This window comes from Talpa occidentalis, unplaced genomic scaffold, assembly GCF_014898055.3.
Source record: "Talpa occidentalis isolate TD23 unplaced genomic scaffold, MPIMG_talOcc4v2.1 talOcc4.6, whole genome shotgun sequence".
In the NCBI taxonomy this organism is placed as follows: Eukaryota; Metazoa; Chordata; class Mammalia; order Eulipotyphla; family Talpidae; genus Talpa; species Talpa occidentalis.
The window spans coordinates 67,779,798-67,800,580 of record NW_023604972.1 but is presented as its reverse complement, the minus strand read 5'-3'; the positions used below and the strand labels follow the sequence as shown (position 1 = coordinate 67,800,580).

Genomic DNA, 20,783 nt, shown 5'->3' with positions numbered 1-20,783 from the left:
GGATAATGTTGATTGATTTTCAGATGTTGAACCATCCTTGTGTCCCTGGCATGAATCCTACTTGGTCGTGGTGAATTATCTTATGGATACATTGTTGGATTCTGATAGCTAAAATGTTATTGAGGATTTTGGCATCAGTGTTCATTAAGGAGATTGACCTGTAGTTTTCTTTTTGTGTGTTGTCCTTTTTCGGTTTTGGCATTAGTGTAATGTTGGCTTCACAGAATGTGTTTGATATTATCCCTTCCTTCTCAATTTTTTGGACAAGTTTGTGAAGGATAGGCACTAATTCGTCTCTGAATGTTTGGTAGAATTCATTTGTAAATCCTTCAGGTCCTGGGCTTTTGTTTTTGGGGAGGTTTTTGATTACCATTTCAATTTCGCTGCTTGTCATTGGTCTGTTTAGGTGTTCTATTTCTTCTTTATCCAGCTTTGGGTGATTGTGGAGTTTTAGGAATTTGTCCATCTCCTCTAGATTGTTGAACTTGTTTACATATAACTGCTCATAGGAGTTACTGATTATTCTTCTGATTTCTGTTGTGTCCGTTGTGATTTCTCCTCTTTCTTTTATGTTCCTGTTTATTTGTGCTTTCTCCCTTTTTTCCTATGTGAGTCTGGCTAGGGGGTTTGTCTATTTTATTGATTTTTTTGAAGAACCAGCTCTTGGTTTCATTGATCTTTTGGATTGTTTTTTTTTGTTTCAATTTCATTTATTTCTGCTTTGGTTTTTATTATTTCTTTTCTTCTACTGGTTTTGGGGTTTTTTTGTTGTTCTTTTTCTAGATCTTTGAGCTTCAAGATTACGTTGTTTCTTTGAGTTCTTTCTTGTTTCTTGATGTGAGCTTCTATTGCTATATATTTTCCTCTTATTACTGCTTTTGCTGCATCCCATACATTTAGGAAATTGGTGTCCTCCTTGTCATTCAATTCAAAGAATTTTTTAATTTCTTCTTTGATATCCTCATTAGTCCAGTGGTCTTCTAGTAGTGTGGTTTTTAATCTCCATGAGGTAGCAGAGTTCCTTGCCTTCTTTTTATGGTTTATTTCCAGTTTGATGCCTTCATGGTCAGAAAAGATGTTTGGTATGATTTCAATCTTGGTGTATCTGTTGATGTTTGTCTTGTGCCCCAGTATATGATCGATCCTGGAGAATGATCCATGTGCACTTGAGAAAAATGTGTATTCTGTTTTTTGGGGGTTTAGTGTTCTATAGATGTCTGTTAAGCCCAAATGCTCTAGGTCCTTATTTAGAGCTTTAGTTTCTTTACTTATTTTTTGTCTTGTTGATCTATCCATTGTTGATAGTGGTGTGTTGAAGTCTCCCCCTACGTATGTGTTTTCTCTGATGTCTGTTTTCAGAGATGACAACAGTTATCTGATATATTTTGGTGCTCCTTCGTTTGGTGAGTATATGTTAATGAGTGTTATTTCTTCTTGAAGTATTGTCCCCTTGATCATAATGGAGTGACCTTTGGGGTCTCTTTTTATCTTTTTGATTTTGAAATCTCTTTTATCTGATATAAGTATAGCTGTTCCTGCTTTCTTTTTTGGTCCATTTGCTTGTAGGAATTTTTTCCATCCTTTAACTTTGAGTCTATTTTTATCTTTTGTAGCTAAATGTGTTTCCTGGAGACAGCAAAAAGTTGGGTTTTGTTTCTTAATCCAGGCTGCAACTCTGTGTCTTTTTATTGAAGAGTTTAGTCCATTTACATTTAGAGTTAATATTGATATGTTAGCATCTGTGTTTGCCATTGCATTTGTCTTTCCTTTGATTTTATTTATTTATTCTTTTAATAACTTTTTTTTTTTTTGGCCTTCTTTCGTTGTTGTTCGTCCCTCTGAGGTTCTGGCTTTAGGATTCCTTGTAGTATTTTTTGTAGTGGGGGTTTAGTCGTAATGAAATTCCAGAGTTTCTGTTTGTCTGGGAAGGTCCTTATTCTTTCTTCATAGAGATAGGAGAGCTTTGCGGGATAGAGTATTCTTGGTTGGCATTTGTTTTCTTGGAGTCTGTTGACTATGTCCCTCCACTCTCTCCTTGCCCGTACTGTTTCTTCAGAGAAGTCTGATGTCAGCCTGATTGGTTTTCCTTTGAATGTTATCTGTTTCTTCCCTCTTTTCAGCTTTATTATTTTTTCCTTGTCCTGGATTCTTGAGAGCTTTACTATTATGTGTCTGCTATATTTTTCCTTTCGTCGTGGAAGTTTGGTGTTCTTCTTGCTTCTTGTATATAAATTTTCAGCTCCTTCACATTTGGGAAGTTCTCTTCAATTACCTCTTTGAATATTTTCTCTGTTCCTACATCTCTCTCCTCTCCTTCTGGGATTCCTATAACTCTTATATTTCCTTTCCTCATGGAGTCAGATAGTTCCCGAAGTCTTTCTTCGGTCTTGTTCCTTCGTACTTCTCTTTCCTTTTCTGTTTTGGTTCCTTTTGTTTCTGTGTCTTCAAGAGTACTTATTCGTTCTTCCATTTCATCTATTCTGCTTTCATTGCTTTTCCCAGAGTTCTTTAGTTCCTCCATTAATTCTTTGATCTCCTGCATTTCTTTTGCTTCCCCCTTTAGGGACTCAATTTCATTCTTCTGATTGATGATTATTTTTCTCATATCATTGTTTTCCTTTATGAGTTCTGTCACTTTTTTAATCATGGCAATTTTAAATTCTCTTTCTGGAAGGCTCAGAAGTTCTTCCAAGTTACTCTCGTTGCAATCTGGGGGGTGTTTTTCTTTTTGTGGTGTGCTTTTTTCCTGAGGAGTTGTTAGGTTGTGTGTGGTTCTTCTACTCCCTACTGTCTGTTTTCTAATTTGCCTATGCATTGGGACACTGTGTTGCTGGGTCTGGCTGGCATCTTGGGTAAACTTCTCCATTCCCCTCTGGCTCCTCTGGGGCCATCTGTCGGTTTCAAGCAGTCTTTACTGAAGAAAGGTCCCTGTTCTAAAATGCTGATGTGGGGACACACTCCCCTGTGCACCTGGTCTGCCCCGGCGGTGGGTTCCCTCACCCACTCTGGGCTTGGACTGCAGGCCAGAAGGGGCCTGGCGTGGGCGAGCTTCCCCGCTTACCTCTGGCTCCTGAGGGAGCTTTCTGCTGGTTTCAGGCAGTCTTTACTGAAGAAATGTCCCTGTTATAAAGTGGCTATGTGGGACACACTCCCTGAGCGTCTGGTCTCAGGCACACTCTTCTGTGTGCCCGGTCTCCCCCGGCTGTGGGTGCCCGCTCCCCATTTGAGCTCAGACTCCTGATCGGAAGGGGCCTGATGTGGGCTAACTTCCCAGCTGGCCACTGGCTCCTCCGGGAGCCTTCTGCCTTCCGCCGTTTTCAAGCAGTCTTTTCTGAAGAAAGGTCCCTGTTCTATGGGGCGTTAGTGACTTTTTTTCTGGTCGCTAGGTGACGCCAGAGATCTCTCCTAATGTCCTTGGGGAGCTGTTTTCACCCCATGGGACAGGGAACAGAGCGGGAATGGTAGGGTAAACCTCAACGGCTTTGGGGTGCTGTGTCTGCCTTGTGCCCCACCGTCATGGAGAACCCACACCCCAAATTTTGTGCCCCCGGTCTCAGTTCCAAAGCTCTCAGGTCCAGGACGAGGGCTGTATCCCAGTTCAGTGACCACAGAAATGGCACCTTTTGCACCCTGCTCCCGTGCCTGGGCTCCTGGTTCCTGATTACTCATTGAGGGACTTTCACCTCAGTGAGGGCCCCGCGCGTCTCCCCGCAAGCCTAGGTCGCAGGCGTGGGGACCTGGGCAGCCGCGATCCGCGTTTGCTTTTAAAGTGCGCCACTTTTCCATGCAAGCTTACCCCCCGGCCCGAGGCTGTGTGCAGGTCTCCAGAGTCTCTGTTGTTCTCTAATGGGGCCTGGAGCCGTTCGCTCACCGCCACAGTGAATCCTGCAGGGTTCTCTACAGCCCCAGTTCACGGGGTGTGGTGGCTGAAATAATCCCTTCCCACTCACAGTCTCGCTTGATGCGTAGTTTGTTCTTGTTGGTTTTAGTTTTTTTTTTTCCTCTTTCCTGTTGATCGGAGAGTGCCGACTTTGTGGGTGGGGGAGGGTAGCAGGGTTCTGTGCTTTCCTCCCTTCTAGTCCTCTTTTATGGCAACTTTCTTCTTCAGGTAGTTTGCTGGAGTCACCTGTTTATCTTACGTGTCCCAGTTCAAACTGGGAACTGCTGCTTTTCCTCCCTATTAACTTTTTTTTTAATGGGAGATCTTATTCGCAGCGTCTCCTTGCTGCCATGTTGATCCGCCCCCCCCAACAATTTGAAGTTTTTAAAGTTATATATTTTGATTCTAAATCTTTTGCGGAGTAGAGAAGAGCAAATTCATGGAATTCAATTTTTCTTCCCAGTTGGAGAACTGTAGTCCGAATACCGTTTTCTTTTTTTTAATGACTGGTTCTTCTTTGTTCTGTTAGATTTTTAAAGAGATTCAGACTTCCTCCTACCAGCTCCTGAGACATTATCAATTAACTACACACAGTCCATCAAACACAGCATAACTGTAATTAAACTAAATTACTGTGCAGTAGCTTTCATTACACAATGACACAGTTTTTGTTAGGACCATAGAGAGAGTTTAATTACATGTCTAGACACCCCTGAATTCAGAAATTCAGAGCAGTATTGTCTTTCTCTGTTTAAGAGATTTTTTTTGTTTGTTTGTTTAAAAGAGATTTTGAGCTTTAGTTTAAAAGAGATTGCATTTTTTTAAAGACCAAATGGCATATTTAGTTTTTTTTTTCTTTACTTTTTTAGTTCCACATCTTCTTTAATATATATTTGATTTAGGAATCACATTTATGTCTGTGGAAATAAATGTTTTCCAAGGAAAATGCACAGATTTTTACTTTTTGTCATATTTAATACACATTTCATTTGCATCTAAGATCTTTGATTTTCTGATACATCCTGAATATCCTCTTTTTTATTTTGTTAATTTTGTATTAATTATTAACATATAGAGCACATACTGTTGTCTGAAGCAGTCACCTGTAATGATAATACCCCCAGTTTTTTCATCCTGTGAAGTAGTTCATCACTTTGCAGGGGGATGGAATGTTTCTGTATTAATTCTCAATCCTGCACAGTAGCCTCTGTGACAGTGTGAAGAGTTGGATTTCTGTAGACTCTGTAGACTCTGCTTGACCAAGCATGCAGATACAGGAGCTCCCTTTTTTTTGTTTTGTACCCCAACCTTCTTTCTCATTACAAAAGGAAAAAATCTTTCCACAGCCAGCATCCTTAAAAGCTCATATTTTCTGAAACTTAACCATATATACTCGAAATAAGAAAATGAAATTATCCCAACTTTATTTCTTTAACCATTCTCAAATCCCCTTGGAAAGTTGCATTTGCTCTAATCTTATTAAAAATAAATTGTATATGCTGATTCACTAGTTTGGGTTTCATGTACATTACTGCTATTATTGTACTTTTTTTATATTTTGTATTCTGTAGGCATGGGACTTAAATGTTTAAATAAGGCACATAGTTTTTTCCCATTAATATTTTGCATGATTCCTAAATGAATATGGTAACCATTCACTTATTATTGAATTCAGTGATATGTTTTATTGCAGTCTTGGTGAATATTTTATTTATTTTTTATTATAAATTTCATTTTTTTATTCCCCATACAATTGCAACCCCCTTATTTTGACCCGAATCCCTCCCCTCCCCTTCCCCCAGCCCGCATAGAGTGTCTCTGGTTCATAGCTGTTTGTTGATTTTGATTTTTACTTTCCTATAGTTATTCTTTTTCTTGGTCCCTTATTTAGGTTTTCTAGATTCCTGCTATGAGTGAGACCATCCGGTATTTTTCTTTTTTCTTTCTGGCTTATTTTGCTGAGCATGATCCTTTCCAGCACCATCCATGTTGCTGCAAATTGCATGTGTTTATCTTTTTTGAATGCTGAGTAATATTCCATGGTGTATATATACTTGGTGAATATTTTAATTTTTGAATTGAAGCTTTGGATGAAAGTATAGATAAACATATTTTTCAACGGTGTCATATAAACAATTCCTATAAATACAAAATGTTACTAGAAATATGTACTTAATAGAGTCTTATGACATGCACATATGTTGATACAGGAAATGAAACCTGTTGGAAGTATCAATGTTTCCCACTCTGAATTGGTACACCAGGAGAGTTGTACCAAATCAGAAACAAGAGCTATAGTCTTTTCTATCTGAACTCTTTGATTTCTTTGACTATCAGTCATTCTAACTTGACACCCTAGGTTTTCCTTCACAATGGCACTTGTAATTATCCTCTTTATTAACATCCAGCTCCCTTTCTCCATAATAGCACTAGCCCAGCAAACACTTTCTAGCAAATTTTTCTTTAACCCAATACCTCTAGGCTACCCCCATACCTAAGCAGTGTTGTACACATAGAATTCTTACTGCAGGAACAATGGCATCTTTGTGGTCTTCATGCTCACATTGGACTCCAGCGGGGCACCTTGATTTATAAATGGAGGCATTATGCTTATCCACTGCTCACTAAATGTGTGATTATAGCTGATCACATTGATACTCAGTTCCATTTTAGTACACTGGCAAGTGCAATTTATGAATGTTTCAGACATCAAGGGAACAGAAGAAAAAATGAACAGATGAAATTTCAACTGTCTTTCCCCACACTCCCCTGAGGCATAGTCTGTATTAGATATTCAGATCAACTTCAAAGCATGTGAATAAATTAATTCAGCCATAATCATCAACTTTATGCTACTATAGAACAGTAACAAAAAGGAATTATATAATTATTCAAATTTCAGTTTGAAGATAAAACTTTTTTGACTGATCTTACAGTTAAATTGCTATGTTCTAGCCCAGTAAAATAAAAAGTATAGATTTGGTAAGATATTAAGGAAAGATACACATATATACACTATTTTTGTGAGTAAAAAGTGATGGTGTTTTTGGGAATGATTATGATCTTTTGATCCCACTAGACTTGCTATCCAATACCTGTACTATAGAAAAAAACAGAAAAATGCTAAAATATCTAAATGCTGAAATGTTTTTTACTGCATTATTTATAATTTTAAAAATCTCCAATTTTTAAATTTGGACATGCAAAAGAGAATAGCAAAATAAATGATAGTTCATCCAACAAGATGGGTGCAAGAGATAAGCAGAACAAACAAGGGGAAATAGATGGAAAGGTTTCAAAGACATTGCTTAGTGAGAAAAAAGCTGTGCAAAACTTCACACTAGTAGTGTTTTATGTAAAAAAGTATAAACAACTAAGGCTATCACTTTTATACATACAATTAAGTTTGTAAATGCATAAAAATGTATAAACTGAAAACTTTTTGCAGAGGGATATGAGACTGAGATAGGACCTCAGTATTTACAAACATGGATGGAGCTAGAAGGGATCATGCTCAGTGAAATAAGCCAGAAGGAAAAAGAAAACTATTGGATGGTTTCACTTATAGGAAGAATATAGGGGAACCAAATAATGGATCAAGAAAAAAAAATAACTATAATAAAAAAAACAAAATTAGCAGGCAACCGTAAATCAGAGACATTCTGCAAGAGAGAGGGAGGAAAAAGAATCAAAACAGGAGAAAGAAGAGCACAAGGGAGTATGATGATGGTTCACAAGTGACTTGGTGGTGGGAATTTTATGGAGACTACACAATGATGTAAAATATATAAATAAAACATAAATTAATAAAAATGTGAATACATTTAGAAATTAATTTAAAATGCAATAAAATGTGTGGAGTGGCTAGAGGTGATCTGTAAGATTCATGTCAAATATAATCCTCTATGTTTCTATAGGTAGTTGGGTTTACTTTGAAGATCAATCATCTCTATTAAACAATATGTATCATATTAAAGTTAATTTTTTGTAGTAACTACTTACATCTAGGTGTTTGGTCAAATAATAATTATGAGATCTTTGCTATGACCATGATTTCTAAAATGACACAACTATTATTTTCAGATAATAAACCAGATACATTTCAATACACAAAACCTTTGACTTTACTATGATTATCTAATCCTAGCTGATATGGTTAAATGTGTCAAAATGAAGGGGAATATTCCCCCACTGTTCTGGGCTCTTTTTGCACTGAACAAGCAAACAAATTAACATCACACAGATTAGTAAGAGAATAAGAACAAATGTGGTAGCATGTATACAGAATATTTACATGGTTGTAAATTCTAAAGAAATTGGGCAAACTGGGAGGCTATATCTTGAGCTAAGGAATGGAATAGGGACTGAGAGAGTCAAGGAGAAAGAAGGGGGTCTCACACAATGAGGACAGGATGACTTCTATGACAAAACCTTGCTTCTATATATTTGCCCTATCTGAAGATAGCTTTCTCCAATAAAATAATTATTTCTGGAGATGTCCCTAAATCTGCATTCTTTGAGGTAATAGTAGCAATTTCTTCAGAGGCTCACTAGGTTTCGATTGATCATAGTTCTGTGTACCAAAATGATGTGTATTAGAAAATGTCTACTCTAGAAATCTTGGGAAAAGACTGAAAATTTTAGGTGAGGCTGAAACTACAGATACATAAAGAGAAATGCAACTAATTTTCTCTGGGGAGAAATTTTTCAACAATGACCTTTGGCTCTATACAATTAAATATTATTTTATTTTCAGTTCACTATATAAAAGCTATTCTTTGATGATATGTAGTTTAAAGCATATTTTTCTTTATGTCATTTATTTTTAAATTATAAAATGTGTAAGTTGTAGGATCGCATAAGGTAGCAAATATATTCTGAAAATATTAGATGAAAATATTGAAAGCATAACTATAATTTCATGAATATTGCTTCATTATTCTTCCTATTTAGTACCTCCACGAAAATGGGATTGTTCATCGTGATCTCAAACCAGAAAACCTTCTCTATGCAACTCCAGCCCCAGATGCACCACTCAAAATTGGTGAGAACATTTCCTGGTGTGTTATGACCCCTTTTTATAGAGCAGAAGAAATTTATTCCATGGAATTTTAAAATATCACTCCATTCAGTTTTACCTCCATTTAACTTCTGGCTTCTGCAAAAGAATATTGAGTCATTTTGGAAGTCTGAGTTCTTTTCTGGAATACCAGTGTGGATGGTGCCTAGAGGCTGGTGCTCCATTGAGGGACATACAAACAAAGGAATTAGAGCTTTTAGAAATGACAAGGAATGCGGAGGTGAACATGTATTTTTGTAGATAAGTTTATGTAAAAGAAAATCACAGAGAGTGTAACACTTCTTTTTTGGCAATTAGCTTTTATTCCACAAATTAGTTGGAATTTAATTTTAGATAATCAAGAACTTTGACACTAAATGCCCACTTCATTAGTTCGTGTTAGTGAATTTAGGCTGAGTCACTTGTATGAATAGAGATAAATTAAGATCTGTATTTCCCATAGTACACTCCCCAGAACACTGATTTTTCAGTGTTTACTGTGGTTTGGAGAGGTGCTAAGGTTGGTCAAATAAGATAGGAAATACCAGCTCATACAAAGCTAAACAAGACTTTTTTCCTACAAATTTCCTTGAATCTTAAAAATGTTAATGGTAGATTGATCCCTTATATAGTAAACTGTAACACTTTTTTCATACCTCGTTTGACTTTGGAAACCTTTTTTTTTCCTTCCAATAAGCATTATGAAGAATGATGCACTTTGGGATATTATGATCTACCCCAAAATTACTTGAAATCAAAGACTTAGGGAAAAAAAATTATGTTAAGTCTTATATTCTGTGGCCTTTCCAAAGCAAATCTTTATTAGCAGGTACACACACACACACACACACACATGCAGACATACACACAATTTTGTAAATTCACCTTAGGCTACTATGTATTCAATCCTCTAAAAGGCATTGCTCATATAGTACTGTTCTTTGTAATGCTAATCTGATGAATTCACTGCATTTACAAGTGTTAACACCTTTTAATATCAACTTGTGCATATCATAGAAGAATTGAGACAACATAATATACTTTATGAATACAAGAATCTAAAGAAAAAACGCTGAAGTCCTGCTGGGCAGCCTTATTCTCATAATCACTCCTGAAAGGCAGCAGGCAGCAGGGAGGCTCTCATTTCCGTTGACATCTCTTTCAAAGATTTTATCCCTAAAGAAATTTCTTTAAATGGATGGATAGATACAAATTTAGGCAGGATAGCCTTTCTTTCCAAAGGACTTCCTGCTGCTTCCCCTGATAAGGATCAAGCGGTTCCATGGAAATGTAGGTTTATCTTTGAAGTCTAAAATGGCATCAATTCTGCATCTGCCTCTCTTGAAGAATGGCCCTGAGCAATTTCCTGATGTTTCCAGATTGAGAGAGATGTAGTCCAGCAAATAGACCATAATGTAGCAACTTTTGACTAGTTGTGATATCCTGAGAAATAAATAAAAAAAAAAAGGTTTTTACCCAAAAAATCTTATTCATATATTCATATAAGAATAAATTCTTACTGTCAAATACACTAGGGAAGGACATTATTTATTTTGAAGTAGACCCAATCTTGTGATATTTCTGTTCTTTTCCTTGATATTTATGAAAGTTTAACTTTATATTTTGATTTTTTCTATTGAATTAAAAATTCTCAATTGTAGCACTAGCTCTACATTGTCCTTTACTGTTTCATAAATTTCAGAATTAATATTACATGAAATATATTTACAGCTACTACCTTTAGAGAAATAACTTGTTTCTTTAAAAAGTAGGCATTAAGGAGAAAAGCATTAAGTGTATTTGGGAGTCGCATTTTTCTCCCATTAAAGCAGGAGTTGAAGTTTTTGTTTGTTTCCTCTCATAGCTGACTGGTCTTCAGCACATCGTGAAAGATGAAAAATTAACAAATAAATAAGTTGTCCTCAGAATTATCCAGCCTGAGAAACATTCTGTCATCACATAAAATTTGAGAAAAGACTTGCTTCATTAATTTTTTTCTTGTGTTGTCAGCTGATTTTGGGCTCTCTAAAATTGTGGAACATCAAGTGCTCATGAAGACAGTATGCGGAACCCCAGGCTACTGTGGTATGCACTCTAATGCTTATATTTGACTTTCATTGTTATTTGGAATATTTTTTACTTTTGGTGTGACTCTCCCTGAGGAATATATAGATAAGTAATACTCTACCACTCGTGCAGACCCCACTTGCACGAGGACTTAAAGGCTAATTTAAGAGCACTTTGTTTGAACAGTAGGGTCAGTACTTTACAGGTCAGCGCTTTACACCTGCCTTTTGGGCAGGACCTATGCTTGGGCCCAATCAGGAGTAAAAAGACCATCCCCAGACATAGGACAAGGAGGAACAGAGCTTGTAATTAGAATTAAAACCATGAACCTTTTATCACTTATTTACTTTTCTTTGGGAAAGTGACATTAATTCAGATGACATATGGGACAACAAAGAGAATGAGTAGTCCCTAGTTCTTATTCATGGCACTGATAGTCTCACAAGATAAGGGCTGCAGTTGGGGTTTCACTGCCAGAGGCCCCCAATCCTGGAGATGAGCTATGAGCTATGTGAAGGTCCTTGTTTCCCAGGTCCTCGCCCAGCCATCCAGAAAATGCTGAAGAAATCCTTTGTGCAGCACACAACCTGCAGTATGCACTTACTATGCTTACATAGAAGACAGAACATTCGCTTATTGGGACCTGTCAGTATGAACCTGACTCTCTTTTCTTGATGGCAAAACAGATCAGGCAATAGTCTTACAGCCAGTAAAACAACAGTTACCAAGAATCGCTAAAGTTTTTGTAATGAATACATCACAAATCAACTAAGATCTTACTTTGGATTATAAAGGAAAAAGACAAGATTTCAAGTTATCAGTCACAAGATTAACAACCATTATTCTTTCTTAAATTATCATCATATTTTGATAAAAATCTTTTTTCACTCATCTCTCTAGCAAAATTACTTACTGTATACTCAGACCAGTGATGAGCATCAGGGAGATGCCATCCTACGAACTCACAGAATCCAAGGAACAGATATGTAAATCAAAAAAGATTAACACCTTAAGAAATATCATGTTTAGTGTATGGGAAGCCCTTATGCAATGTAGAAGACAGTGGCATTTGGAGTTTCCTGTCTTATCCTTCTATGGCATTTATATGTGTTAGTCACCACTGTCTCATAAATAGACACATAAAAACTACATAACTAACTCATTTTAAAAACTTCTGAATTCATAGAATTCAGATTGGAGAAATGTAATGAGATAACTACTGAACCAAACATATTACTAAATTTACAGAATTCTTGTGCTGAAAGAAATTTTAACATTCTCATTTTACTAAGGTTCAAGAATATGATTTCCTTAAATTACTACATCTAGTTGTTATGGAATCAGGGATACGAATACAGATATCTTTTTTGATTGCTGAGTAATATAACCAAAATGAAAATGCATACATTGTGCAAAAATGAAAAATAATGTAAGAATTATGAAAAAAAATACAGCTATCTGAGGACACAAAAATGTATGTAATTCCCTCTTTAAAAAAGCAAGATATAGAGAAAAATACAGTTTTCCTTCATACAAAGGTGTGTTGGTTCTTTCTCTTATTTTTAAATATTTTCAATTTAAAATTTTTTAAACCTTGAAAGTATTACTTGGTCATTGTAAGAAATTAATATAAAGTATATGTAATAAATGTTAATAGTTTTGTGCATCTCTCCACAGCTTTACCATATTCCTATATTCATATAAACATTTTATAATTTTTCTTTTAACTAGTTTTGCTGGTGAGTTACCAGAGTATAGTACTTTTCCTTGCAGTTTAACTGTTCATTAATCCAGTGATTACACAGAATTAAATCTTTACATCATGCCACATATTCTTGCTCTGGAGTAAACTCCTTGAGGACAGAGTAGTTTATCAATAGGAGAAAACAAAAAAAATTAAAACCTTAGCTTAAACAATGTAGAGGTTGATTTTTCTTACGTGGGAAGCCAGACATAAGTGTTCCTGGTGTCTCTGCAACTCTGGTGGATCTCAGGGAAGGGAGGCAGGTTTTCTCTGTCTTGATGCTCTACATTCCTTAGTATGTGTCCCACAGTCTGAAATGACTGCTTGAAAAATAGTCATTGCATGCCCTCCCTGGTGGCACAGGGGTTAATGTCTCAGTGCTATTAAGCTATCATGAGCCACTGAGGCATGAGTTCTATCCCTGGCCAGGGAGCTAACCCACATACGGTGCAGCAGACCTCTCCTGTCTCGCCTACTGCTGCCCTCAGCAGTGTATTCAGTAGATCTGCCTGTTTTGCTCCTGACTCTGTCTCTGGTGAATCTTCTTAACCCCTGTACCTCTAGCCTATACCCCAGCTCTTGTATGCAAAAGTAAATACAATAAATCTTTTTATTTATTTTTTAAAGATTTATTTATTTATGCATACAAGATCTAGGGTATAGGCCAGAGATGCAGGTGGCGAGAGGATTCACCAGAGACAGAGTGGGGAACAGAACAGGCACACTGGCTGAAATACACTGCTGAGGGGAGCAGCGGGAGAGACAGGAGAGGTCTGCTGCGTCTCTCAGCAGAGGTCAGACCTCAGACAGAGGTCTCTCTGGCTGGCCAGGGATCGAACTCAGGCTGCAGAGTCTGCAGATTACTTCATAGTGCGGTGCTTAACCCCTTGCGACACCAGGGAGGCCCCAATAAATCTTTTTAAAAAATGTCATTACATGTGCATCCAATACAACAGCAAGAATAACAAACAAACAAAAAAACTAAAAAAGAAGGTACTTTTCCCTTGAATAGACTTGCTGAAACCCCACATGTTATCTCCACTTACAATTTATTGGCCATCACTTAGTCACAGCCTCCACATTGCCAGTAAAGTTGGCAGTTTGTCCTTTGCACATGTTGCTGCCTCAAATGAATTCAGGGTTGTGTTACTAAGAATAAGTGATAGGTTAGACAACTCATTATATCCACCACAGATTTATGACTAAGATTCCTATACCTAGAGAAAAATATGAGAAACATTACACACTACCATGTTCCCTGTAGGCATCCTCTTGTTTGTTTTTATATATTTAATTTTCTTTAGCTGACAGCCTATCTGTGAGCCTTCCCTCCTGACGGCACCATGTGTGCTGTCTGTATTTCACATGTCCTTATTTGTCCTTCTCCTGTATTTCTTCATGCCTTCAAGTCTCCAAGACTATGAGGGAATAGAAAAATTTGAATTTAGTACCATATGCCAAATGAGGTTGCCCATTTATGATCACCAATTGTGGACCCACTGATAGAATAAAAAGAGAATTTAGAAAATAATGATAAAGCACATTAAGTTTTTCCCAGAAGAAAGCTTATGGACAATTTGGTAATCATTATCTAACACCAAACACTATGACAAAGTGCTAGGTAGGTTGGAGCAATTCTCTGAAAATTAAAAAGATTCTGCTGAAAGGGAAGCATCAGGAAGAGATTACATTTATGATCTCTCAGGCTGTCTTCTGTGACCATGAGATAACAGCATCCTTTCAAGGACTTTAATAATGATGAGAGCAGATTTTCCTTGCTATGTTACTGAGTAGTTATTCTACAAAGGAGTTACTTCTCCACTGATAGAATTAATATCAAATGCCTGATACATTCCATATTAGGCATTGTGATTACAAGAGTGAATACACTATGTTCTTGCCCCTTCTAGGATTTTATGGGTTGTAAATGAGGAAAAACCTGTACACAATAAATCAAAGTTTCTTGCAACAACTTTGCATTTATCTGAACAAAAGACTATAGGATATAAAAGGGAATGAACAATGTGTCCTGCCTGGAGGGCTTCACAGAGGAGGGACATTTGAGCTGGATACAGAAGGATGAGTAGGAGTTTCACAAGTGAAGAGGTGGCCAGAAGGCGTTCTTTGTCAACAGGCACAGGAAGAGAAAAGTCGTAGAGGAGTGATAGCATCTGGCAAGTTCAGGAACTGTTTGTCACTTTGTTATTTTTATGTTATAATAAAGAGTCCTTGGTACAGAGGACAAAGATAGACTTGGAAAGGTAGGAAGGGTGGTATTTTATTTTATTTTTTTTTTTGATTCTTTTTTTTTTTTTTTTAATAGAGGCATGTTTTATTTATTTATTTGTTTGTTTGTTTGTTTTTTGTTTATACATGCACTGGGTACAGTCAGAAGCGCGGGAGGGTGAGAGAATTCACCAGAGCCAGAGCGGGGAGCAGAGCAGGCAGAAGGACCGAAGTACACTGCTGAGGGGAGCAGCGGGCGGCAGGAGAGGTCTGCGCGCCATGTGGGACCCTCCTCCAGTGGCCGGGGAGCAACCGGGGGTCGAACCCGCGCTGCAGAGGCCGCGGGCAGCTTCGCAACCCAGCGCTCAACTGCTGTGCCACCGGGAAGGCCCGGAAGGGTGGTATTTTAAAAGAATCTTTTTATCAAGTTAAGGAAGTCAGATTTGCTTTAGGACATAATAGTGATCCAGCAAAGTGATCCAGCAAAGTTCTTAATTAGAACAATATTTAATTAGAATATGATAGTGATCCAGCAAAGTTCTTAATTAGAACAATATTTTTAAATCAATTCTGTATTTTATAAATATCTTGATAATGACATTTTGACAGATGGATATGAGGGAGAAAAGAAATTAAAAGAAAGCAAATTAAAAAAGTGATTATAAATGCTCTTTTATTTTTCTGATGAAAGAAATTTGCACACAGTCAGCCTGTCACTCCATAAACACCTTCTCAGCAGATAATGTATTCCACTTACTCTTAAACTCAATTCTTTATTTTTAATATAATATATAAAAAGGTGGTAGAAATACAATTTCATATTCTTGTTCTTTTCATAAATAGGCCTGTCTTATAGATAATACTGTTTTATAATGGAAATTTTTACTGTTTAATATCTTTTTCATTCAGATACCTGTATCACCTAGAGGCTATGAAATGGGGAATTGAGTGGTTGAGTGTGATCATGATAATCTTTCCACTCTGCCGTAGGTAGTGGCTCACCAGGAAGGAGTAATTTGCTATATTATAAGCAAAAGAGAGAAAGCAGCAAGAAAACTGAGAGACAGTGGATGAGAGGGAAAACAAAAGAGCTTTGTAAATTCGGAGTGCTAAACACTTGTACAGAATTACTAGTATATGGACTAAGGCAGGTTTGAACATCAAAAACAAGTTTAATATATTTATTTACAAAGGCAAAGTCCAAATTCTGCATGCATTTATGCTTATATGCACCCTTGACTCAAGGGAAACACTCTTTAATGTCACCTCCAAGTGGGAGGAGAAGGGGGATTTTAAGTGTACACCCTTGTATAATAAGGAAGAAAGCACTGGGAAAACTGAGGGAGGGATAAACAGAAGTCACAGCAACACCAGGGCACAGGAGTGGATGATTGAGAAGAGAGGCAAGGAGCAGCATTTTGAATTTTATTTTATTTTATTTATTTTTTTAAAGATTTGTTTATTTATTTATTTATTTATTTATTTATTTATTTATTTATACAAGCACTGGGTACAGTCAGAAGCGTGGGAGGGTAAGAAAATTCACCAGAGCCAGAGTGGGGAACAGAACAGGCAGAGCGATGAAATACACTGCTGAGGGGAGCAGCGGGCAGCAGGAGAGGTCTGTGTACCATGTGGGACCTTCGCCAGCAGCCGGGGATTGAACCAGCACTGTAGAGGCTGCGGGCAGCTTCGCAGCCCAGCACTCAACCGCTGCGCCACCAGGGGAGGCCCAGCATTTTGAATTTTAAAAATATGAGATATAATAATGAATATTTGCATTCACCGATCTTATAAACAATTTGATTTCTTATATATAAAACTAAAGCACTCTTTGAGGGTCACCCTCAATTCTAGTCTTTTGCCCCCTCGCCACATGTGAGTACTGTCATCATTTTGGTATATATACTTCTGAGGAGAAAGCTGTTCATTTATAGAATGAGTCAGAGATAAGACCCAGGTGTAAGGCTGGTAGAAATCATTATTATGCTCTAGAAAGCATGACTTCGCAATGAAAATTCACACTTAACTGGCAAAAGTGTCTGATGTCCATCTATAGAGGAGAGTTGCAAGGGATTTCATTGTTTGTTAGAAGGGTGATTGTATTCTAGGTTGACTCTCCTTCTGAATGCTAGGTCAAGTTTCTGCTTTTAATGGAAGGCTTTCAATTACATCTTTTGAGGAAGTAGATATTAATGAAATACTATGTGTCATTTTGTCAGGAAATAATGAAAGGAAAAGACACCCACTTGGTTTCCTTCATAGAACCTTTGCCCCAGACTATTAATAACAGGGTTATCCTAACTGTGAATCACAAACAAAAATCACAGATGCTATGTAATAAGCAAATGCCTATTATTTTCTGGGAACTGTGCCCAGGCAAAACAAATTTTTAGGAAAGTAGATTAAAATTTGCAGTGAAAGAACTCAGTGACATGATCTCTGAGAGAGTCCATGAGGAGTTCAACATGGAAGAGTTTCTCAACGTCTTGTTATTGGAAAGAGAAATTGGCCCCCAAAAGGGAAAAAAAAAAACAAGCAAACATTAGGTTGTGGCCCCTGACGAATGCTCTAAAATGTAACTATGATATTAACAACAAAATGTCTTAATTAGTGTAAAATATTTAAGGCTTTAGGTCTGTGGCTGTTCTCACATATCCATGCCAATCACAGAAATGAATTACAAGATATTAGAACAAAAAAGAAACTGATATGAGATTGGGTAAAATTAAAGACTATTTCTGTCTAATACTAATTACCTAATTTATTTACAACCTTAATTATTTTTCATTTTTCTAAAGAACCAAATAGCTAAGGTGAAATAATAAGAGTATAAATTATGTTGATAAGCTAATCAAGCAAAGGTGCATTTCACCTGAGAATCAAATGCCCATATTGGTGACTCTCTTTCTACAATAAACTTTAAAACATTAGATGAATTAAATACACAGTTATAGGTCAAGTTCACTGCCTGGACCTTTCTGGTTGACAGGCTGGAATGTACGCACTAGGGTTCCTATGGTGCTTCTTGGCCACAAAAGGGTAGTAGGGAAGGTGAGAAGAAAAGTTTCCACTAAGTAGGTGGAAAGGGTCCTTTCTCCCTGAGCCACCAGGTGAGTGTCCAAGACACACTTGCATGAACAAGTGCCAAGTAAGGAAAAGTGGCACTGAGGGCAGGTAGTGGTGAGGAAAGGTCATAGCTCAGTTTGTTCTTGACCCTACAGAGAATAGGAGTTCTGCAGACTTACATGAAAGTTTTAAATCTGGAGGATAATGAGTCTCTTAGGATATTAGTATTATTCTATACTAGCTTACACAAAGCATCTTCTGTGGAATTTTAATTGCATAGATTTCAGTCTTTTTTTTTAAATTTAATAAATTTATTGGGTCCAAACTACAAACTAGGCAGAGCTCTAGGTGCTAGATATGGCAGTGAGAAGAACAACCCCTCTCCTTTAAGGATGGTTCATTTTAGTGGGAGAAAGCAAACAATAAACAAAGTAAGTGTTTAAATTGTATTCCTCTATGGAAGCATATAGAACTGGAAATACAGAGATAGGAAGTGCTGGGGTCCTAGGGTACAGTTTGAGCAGGGTGTAGTAGTTTTCACACAAAAAACATAGGATCAAAGTCTTGAAAGAAGTCAGGAAGAAAATTAACAGTGTAGATATCTAGGGAAAGAATGTTCCATGTAGAGGGGACAGAGTGTACCGCCCTGAAACAGGAACATGCCTGGGTCCAGAAAGCGATTGGTGATTAGAATGAATGATGAGGTGAAGGTTAATTAATTATCAATTATCAATGATAATTGATAGTTATCAGGTAGTAGAGAGGGACAACGTCGTCGCCAACATCATCCCCTCAAGTCTCCTATTGTCAGGGTTAGACAGTCTTTAATATCTAGTAATCCTTAACTTCTGGGTCTCCATATCATAAATCATTTCCTGTGCCATTGCTTTATGTCTGTAAGAGTCTACTTCAAGAATAGAACCAGCAAGCCAGAGAGTTCTAAGTGCTATGAGGATTCAGCGCTGATACTACATCTGTGAGGAGGAATGATAGAAAGAAATGAGGTCAAAGGGAGAGGTGATTAATGGCAAGTGGGCAGAATTTTGCTTAAAATGTACTGTTTGGGTCCTGAACACCCATGAAATCATCCATTTTAGAATGTTGTTGCAGAAAATGTATGCATAAAATAAAAATAAAGTTTCAAAAGAATTATCATTGATAGTTATCAGTAGATTTCTAAACCCTCTAGGGAAAAACACAGAATTTGCCATTCTTAACACTTAAGATAGAGTTTGATTTCTAAGCCTATTGCTTTATATTTCTGTAGATTTTTATAGGATAACAATAGAATGAGTTGGGAATATTTATTGTATTCTACTTCATCCCATGGAAAAGAAAAGGCAGTTTTTATGGGTCACACCCATCACATCACAACTTTAAAGTGACCAGGAGTCTTAGTCTGGTTAAGATTTCAAACAAATAGTGATTATTCCAAGATGGGAGAGCTCAGTGGAATCATAGAGAAGTGAATTTTTAACAGGGTGGTCCCCAGGAAAGGGGGAAGTTCCAGGTTCCCTGCCCCACCCAAGGGAGGGTGGAGCTGAGCAGGAAGAGGAGAAGCGGCAGAAGAGACTGAGGAAAGAAGCAGGATGGAGCCAGGAGACCTGGAGGAGGCACATGGAGCCTAGAGACACGTGAAGAAGCTGCGCTTGTCTTTTGGTCGTGGACGGGGTGACACAGATGTGGGTGAGACCCATGGGGAGGTGACAATGGCAGCTTTTATCTTGATGTTGATTTTGCTCTTTTCCTTCTGGGCTTGTCTGGTTGTTTCTGACTCTTTTCTGTGGGTCCCCACTGGAAGATGCTTTAGACTTGTGGCAGGCTTTGGGGCCTTGCTCTGGGCCGATCCCATATGGATGGAGTTTTACCCACGAGGGGACGGGTAACTTTGGGTGCTTCATTTAGAAACTAGACTCTTTGCCTTACCTGTATTGTTTCCTAGTTTTTATTAAAGTTCCTTCCCATTAAAGTGTCATATGTTTTGTGTTGATGCGGTGGATGGCAGAACCCATTTAGAATAGGCAGGTTTGCGGGGTTTGGGCTGCCCCTCTCCCTGTCCTATAACAGATTTGGCGCCCAATGTGGGGCAGGGAACCTGGAACTTCCCCCTTTCCTGGGGACCACCCTGTTACAAATTTCCTAGAAATAAAACTTTTATGGGGTAATACAAACAAGTTGTATTTATTTTTTCCTTTTCTAAAAGCACTAGGTATTCTCAATTATTTTCTTTTCTTTTCAGAGTATTATTAAAAAAAATAAAAAGTAAGGTGAGGAAAATAAACAAGCTATTTTTCTTACACATTTACAAACTTCATACAGAGAAATATTATATAATTGATACAGAAAGGAAAACATTTTTTTTAAATTAAACAGCTTAAATGAAAACTATTAAGTGGGAATGGGATTGACTGATATTTGTAGTGTAAAAGATCAAGAACCCTGGGAAGTGGGAAGAAAGAATTAGGACATAAAGTACATCACTTATATTTCAAAATATCCTGCAAACTATTTTTTTGATCTAAGTTAACAAGTCATAAATAACCAAAGTGATAGAGATCTTAAAAGTCTCTTCATTCCTTCTCACCTTTTCACAGCATGACACACACAGAATTGATATTATTTTCATAGATTCACTAAAACTGACAAGGCTACTCCCAGCCAAAAGCAGGCTCTTCTGGAGTCAGCTCACCTGTATCCCTGACTGACCAACAACTTTGTCACACACTTAGCACCCTGGA

The 20,783-nt window shown here is 37.3% G+C and overlaps 1 protein-coding gene across 4 annotated transcripts in view; it reads left to right on the top strand.

The window, feature by feature from the left end:
- The window catches only part of CAMK4 (calcium/calmodulin dependent protein kinase IV), a 293,642-nt gene that overhangs the window by 254,334 nt on the left and 18,525 nt on the right, over positions 1-20,783 (top strand). For all 4 annotated transcript variants that reach the window (XM_054688256.1, XM_037529068.2, XM_054688257.1 and 1 more), the window contains 2 exons: positions 8,834-8,924; positions 10,950-11,024. In XM_054688256.1, the coding sequence (XP_054544231.1) occupies positions 8,834-8,924; positions 10,950-11,024 (166 nt within the window). The remainder of the gene's footprint in view (positions 1-8,833; positions 8,925-10,949; positions 11,025-20,783) is intronic.